This window comes from Limulus polyphemus, unplaced genomic scaffold (genome assembly GCF_000517525.1).
Source record: "Limulus polyphemus unplaced genomic scaffold, Limulus_polyphemus-2.1.2 Scaffold395, whole genome shotgun sequence".
Classification (NCBI taxonomy): Eukaryota; Metazoa; Arthropoda; class Merostomata; order Xiphosura; family Limulidae; genus Limulus; species Limulus polyphemus.
This window is the reverse complement of record NW_013666005.1, coordinates 149258-156341: the sequence shown is the minus strand read 5'-3', so window position 1 is coordinate 156341 and position 7084 is coordinate 149258. Positions and strand designations below refer to the sequence as shown.

Sequence of the window (7084 nt, the reverse complement as noted above, 5' to 3'; positions counted from 1 at the left end):
CTTGCCTCAGCTTGTTTTTTGTAACACGATAAAAACTGAGGAAAGGGCCCGATTAAATTTTCTTGACGTAGAAAAAAAAAACCTGAACAAATGTTTCATAGGTAAAACACAGTTTAATGAGTATGTTTAATCATATCTCAGTTTACACTGATGTTTCCGAATTCAATCTTAACACAAATTTATTGCTCTTTGGATCGATAATTTCTTCTGTAATGCTGAAGTGCGGTAAGCTATGAATCGAAACGAGAAGAGAGACATCATTCTGTCGTAACATGAAGACACATCCCTGTTCTACAGGGCGAGACAAAAGAACATCACAAACCAGAGCCCAAGTCTGAACTGGTGTGTGCTCATTATCATTTTGTAGCACCGGCACTTGGGTTAGATACTTCTCCAGAAAAGCCTTGGGACTAAGGTCATGAGTCAAACTCAGAGTTAAATGGTCAAGTATAGACTGCATAGTGTGTCGAGGTTGCTGTCGTGTTATCCTCAGGTACTTCTGTAAAGCTCTGGCCATCGATGGAAATATGGCTTGTGCGGCTTCTGAGGGATCCATGGGGATAGCAGGACCTGGGGAAACAAATCAACATGAATAATTGCTTGTTATTACAGTTTATTTAACGCCAATCAAATTAATCATACCTTATGTATTAAAGAATGACATTGAAATGATAAAATACAGAACATTATCCATTAAAAAGTTTGAAGGTGAAAATATAATTTCCAATAAGTATCGTTTGAAGAAGCAAACATTAAAACTGACATTAAATATTTTTTTTTCAAAATAACTTTTAGTTTATACATCATGTGTTGAGTGTATATTGTTTTTTATACAAATCACAAACAGAACTGAAGTACATGTTAAATTACAACACTATATAATGTAAATACATTTTGTATAAAAAACTCGTACACACCACGACTAGCTGAATACTAAGTTTTGTTTCTCATCATTTAACTAAAACTTTCATTGTTAAAAATTTTCAGAATAAACTAAGCACTATCGCGGAATTAATAAAAGGAATGTGAAATTATTTTCATAATTAATTCCAAGATATTCTGGCATTTGCCAGAAGCGATTCTCTGACAGTTTCTTTGTTATTTACAACTTGCACTCATTTATCTTGTCATAAAGTGTCGTAACAAAGATACCCCCCCCCCCCTTTTCCATTTATATCAGTAACATTCAGTTGCCAAGCATGTGATTCTTTCCAACTAGATCATTATGTTTGATGCACTGTAGAGAAAAGGTATATGAGCTTGTAAAATGTTTATATATATATATATATATATATACACACACACACACAGATACACACATATATATATATACTGCTCTTTGTCCCTCACAAATAAAAAAACTTAATTAAGCTTCTTTCTTTGTTCCAAATATACGTAAGAAATCATCTTTATAAGATTTGCAGTTGACAAATTTATGACTTTTAGTTCTAAATGAAGAAACATTATGTCGAGTTACCGGTTTCTTTGATTTTCAAATTAACATTCGTCCTTTGAAAATAAAATCGGTTTTGTTTTTTTGTTCCTTTATATTAAAAACTATATTTTATTTAATTTACATTTATCAAAGAAAGAACAAAGAACTAACGATAATAGAATAGTCTACAAATGCTTCCTCTAAAAAGTGTTTAAACAAAATTTTAGTGCCACTTTATGCTAATATTTGGCATCCAAGCTAAAAATGTGTTATGGGGTATGACAAATGTTACTGGACCGTATGCCACGCATGTATTTTTGATTTAAAGTCACTGAGAGGACAGAACTCAAATTAATGCATTTTCTAGTTCAGAAATATACTAATACCAATTCATGCTAGCAATATGTACTAAAACGTATTTTGTACTTGAGGTATGATGGTGTAAATTACAGAATTTTATTCCAGAGCCGGAAAATAATCTTGTACATCTATTGTTTATGAGTTAATGCAAATAAAACGGTAAATGAAGGTCGTAAAGTATCATTAATATGGCAGTCTACTCTATGCCTTTTTTGAAACATACATGTAACTTAAATGACTTAAATAACTGGGACTGTAAGAAATGCAAATTTTTGTTTTCTTTTTCATAAATTCACAATTCAATGAAAAACTAAAGAACTTTAGCAATAATTGTTTTGATAAATATTTTCTTTATTTACTTGAACAGTCAAATTATGAAATATTTCTAAACTCGGCTCTTAGAGAAAGCTATTTTTTTTACAGAATAGTTTAGTTCTGATTGCATTAGAATTATTGATGACTGAAATATTGATAAAAGTAATACATATATAAAATAGAAGTGTGAATTACTTATGATACAAGTCAAAAATGATCCATAGATTAAGATTTGTGTTGAATATAAGAAACTCAATACATAATTATAACCTGCAATGTTTTTTTCCAAAATGGTTCAGTTATTTCCATTGTTTTATATACCAACAGATATTCAACATACTGTTAAATAATTTGAAGTACACAGGCAAGAACTGTTTTGTCTTTTATAGTTTGTGAATAAATGAAATAGTAAGATGCATTTGGTTGTTCTGAAAAAAAAAAGTCTACTCGAAATACCTCATATTCTGCCAAGACTCGAGAAAAGAAACTTTAAGGCAGGCATCAAATGAAGGTAAATTAATAGTACAGGAATGTTTGGAGACACGAAGGAAACTCGGGAATATTTCAAATGTGACCGTCTTAGACAGACTTGATACAATATAAGAAAAATATGGAAGAGTCATTGTATCAAGTGGCATGTATGTTACAGTTCTTTCGCATCTGTAAACACTGAATAGACACAGAAGAATTTTGTTGTTAAGAAAATAAGACTCATGCAAAAACAACGTGACACCGCTAAAGAGCTGACTCAGTCGATTGGGAAAAGTGTGTGTTATACCAAAAGAACGAAAAAAAAGTGGTCCATAATGTTTGAGGAAGTTTAATAAATATTATCTTTTGTAACAGTGGATTCTGTTAAGATATTGCGACTTTCTAATTGCAGCTGAAAGCAAATATTGCCTTTAATGTCTCGTTCGATATGAAGAAGATATTCAGCGCCGTAGCAATTGGAAAGGAGCCTGTTATGAGACAGTTGTGCATAGCTCTTGAAAAGGTCTAGACCTTGGCGATGTATATGATGTGAGAAATATCTGAGACAAGTATCTACAAATCCTACGAAAACATGAGCTAGAAATACCTCAAAGATATTTATTAAGGAGGCAATCATTTCATGAAAATATAAAAAAAGACACTTGACTATAAAAGCTAATTTTGTTCCGTCATTGGGCTCTAAAACATTCCTTCTGAAGTATGCAGAAGACAAATCTGACTTTTGACAATTCGAAACACACTAACAAAAGCTGCTAAGAGGGAGGTATTTCCCAACTTAAAGTCAGAGAAATAATCAAGTTTTCAAGTTTCGAATGCCTAGCCTCTTCCAAGAGATGGTTCATGTTGCAATGAAGTTATGGGCTGATCTCCGAGAAGCACCAGGACATTGTGACTTTTGGAAAGAAACACGTAGGAAAAGTTATGCCAGATAGCTTTTACTTTTCCTTTGGCTTCTTGTGAAGGCCTGTTACTGCTTGAGGATGGTGAAAAAGCGTTAGACAACACTGATTATAAATTGTAAATGATAAATTTAACAAATTCTTTTCCTAATCTGGAAGCCAATTTTATATTTCGTATCCATTAATTCAACCATAAAAATACAACCTACTAGGTATATCTACAGCAATATCACATTACTTATATTTTCAACTAGATGATGCACTAATTCGACCTTTGATTTCTCAGTGACTTTAACTAAAAAATACATGCGTGACATTCATTTTAGCGATGTTCGTCAGACCCCAAAGAACATTTTTAGCATGGATGCCAAGCATTAATGAAATATACCATCAAAAGTGTACTTCATCATCTGAGCTGGCATACTATAAATGTATTAATCTAAAACAAATATCTAAGGAATGACGTGAGAGGGGATGCTGTATTGCACCTTTTGAACTTGAATTGTGATAACTTTTTTCTCAATTGCTTACTTTATAATTTTTCTATATATTAACATATTTATTGTTTCCAAGTTAGATCTCTAATCTTTATTTAACCGGAGGCGAACATGAATCACCAGCCAAACGAGTCAATATTTTTTCCTGGTCACGTAATAAATGTTCTTTGTGATAAGAAAAACGTGACACTATTCACAGTATGTTCTTGTTTATAACTTACACAGATGTAAGATTTCTTTATATTATTTTAACGACTCCAAATACTAAACGTACACGAATGAATAAAAATTGTTAAATAAAAGTCTATCTATGATGGTCTTGTTTTTGTTGTTAGCGTAAAACTCCACAATAGGGCTATCTGCAATATGCTCTACCGTGGGAATCTGTTTGTTTGTTTTGTTTTTTGAATTTCGCGCAAAGCTACACGAAGGCTATCTGCGCTAGCCGTCCCTAATTTAGTAGTGTAAGACTAGAGGGAAGGCAGCTAGTCTTCACCACCCACCGCCATCTCTTGGGCTACTCTTTTACCAACGAATAGTGGGATTGACCGTTACATTATAACTCCCCCAGGGCTGAAAGGGCGAGCATGTTTGGTGGGACGGGGATTCGAACCTGCGATACGCAGATTGCGAATCGAGCGTCCTAACCACCTGGCCATGCCGGGCCCGGTGGGAATCTAGTCCGTGATTTTAGCATTGTAATTCTGTAAAGTTACTGCTGACTAATTGGGGGACATCTATGGTACGGATAATTTAATTGTGCTCTAAAAGGTAAGGTGTTACACTAAGAAGACAAAACAAAACAAATAAAAAACTTTTTTCCTCAATTATGTGACAAGCTACTCTCGTGAGCAGTGAACAATATATCTATAACGTTCTTGTACTGTATTCTCAATGTCTAAAAATGTAATAAAGATGAATGTGTTTAGTATGATGATAATTAACAAATAGTTGCAGTTTTAATTTATGATTAAGGTAAAAGTCCCCCTCACGGTTGGTCAGCGGTAGGTTTATGAACTTACAATGCTAAAATCCGGAGTTCGATTCTATACGGTGGAGAGAGTGCATATGGCCCATTACGTAGCCTTGCACTAAGCGAACAATAACTTAAGGTAAAAAAAAAAGATTCAGCACGTTGAGGTATACGCCACTGTCTCATTAACAATTGCACATGGGCCGTAGCGAGTAATGATAGAATAGAAAACAAAACATTACCGACATACTAAAAAGTCTTGTTGTGATTAATGCCACTAGAAGTTTTTTTTTTTCCGAAATGGAATATTATAAATATTAAGTTCATGTTTGTTTGTTTTCTTTATTGTAGAAAATCTCTAAAAGTTCTTAATTTTTTTGCTTAAACAAAACGGTCAAAAACTTTTACATTTACTGTTCCTTCACATTCACTATCCAAGTTTTGGTGTGAAAGATATCCTCAAAAATATTTACAGATTTTGGCATAGTATTTCAATAGAAAACAAAAAAACTTTAAGAAAATATTCCCAATAAAAACAAACAAACTTAAACACAATGATAACGATGCATGTCTTACTGTCTAGGGTCCGGCATGGCCAGGTGGTTACGGCACTCGACGGCTAGCGCAGATAGCCCTCGTGTAGCTTTGTGCGAAATTCATAACATAACTTACTGTCTATAATATAAAACAATGTCAATACAATGACATTAACAACTCTAGTACAATACTATTCTTTTGTATTGTTATTTATGTTATTATTTATTTATTATTATTTTATTAGGATGACACAATATATCCATATGTTCATGGAAACGATGTCAAATTGTAGCTTAGGTACGTAATGTTCCACCACGACTTTATATCCACTGAGGTTATCACGTGACTTGCTGATGTGCATATTCAAAATAGTTTTAATATAACGTATTCAACCCCAGAGGCGTATTGTTATGACTCATAACAATAACGATACACACACACTTATTTTGTTAATTATCCTTAAAATATCCCCTCACACGCAGTTAACTGTATGCATACGTATAGTTTCTTCATCTAATAACTCATACGTTAAAGTACGTGTTATATGTGTAAATTACGCCTTTTTTTTTACAATAACTGCTGCCCCCTAGTGACTTAGCGGTAAGTTTGTGGGATTATATCGCTAAATAAATTTCGGATTTCGATACAGTACATATATAATCTTGTGTAGTTTTGTGACTTAATAAGAACAAACAAAAACAATAATTACTGTTCATGAAGGCAAGTAAATACACAAGTGATGTAAATGTTATTAATGTGTTTTTTCGTCAGCTCTACTATATTTTTCGCATAAGTTAATAAACAGAGGGTTGAATACATTACATGAAGACAATTTCGGAGCCTCACCACGTCGTTGCAGTCCACGTCACTACGTCTGATCATGCTCTATCTGACGACTGTGCATCTAGATAATAGCTCAGTCATAAGGCTACTGACCTTTGTGTTCGTGGATTCTCACCTGTTACAAGACGCTACACGTTTCTTGCAACGGTTGGGGTACGATGTGTTGCAGATCCTTTTGTGGGTGGAACTGGTACCCCAAATTGATCTGTATTTCTTTATTTTCCAACGTTATTAAGTATAAGGGATATCCCGGTCTTGGGAATTCCAAATCCCTGATATAAACACATCTATATGATGTAAATGTATGTATATTTTGCTTTGGAAAGGCTTCTACCTACCCTTCTCAAAGGAAATCAGTTTTCGGCATCAATACACTACGTACGAAATGGAAACGATGTCAAATTGTAGCTTAGGTACGTAATGTTCCACCACGACTTTATATCCACTGAGGTTATCACGTGACTTGCTGATTTGCATATTCAAAATCGTTTTAATATAACGTATTCAATCCCAGGGGCGTTTTTAACGTCGGTGCACCCTCTTGCTGCGGGCCCCCTAGTTATATAACAAATAACAGACTGTAATGTGTTTCCTCAAAATTGTTTTTTAAATATATGTATACTTATATATGTATTGTATATAGGAAAATTATTTGTTTATTGTATTTTAATATGAAAATAAATTCGAAATTTTATAGCTGATCAATACTAACGCCCCCCCCCCTTACGAAAAT

At 33.5% G+C, this 7084-nt stretch overlaps 1 protein-coding gene across 2 annotated transcripts in view; it reads right to left on the bottom strand.

Moving 5' to 3' along the window:
• Window positions 1–6: 6 nt before the first annotated feature.
• The window catches only part of LOC106457950 (vang-like protein 2), a 61698-nt gene continuing 54620 nt past the window's right edge, over window positions 7–7084 (bottom strand). For both annotated transcript variants that reach the window (XM_022384030.1, XM_013917397.2), the window contains exon 3: window positions 7–570. In XM_022384030.1, the coding sequence (XP_022239738.1) occupies window positions 143–570 (428 nt within the window). In that variant the 3' untranslated portion in view covers window positions 7–142. The remainder of the gene's footprint in view (window positions 571–7084) is intronic.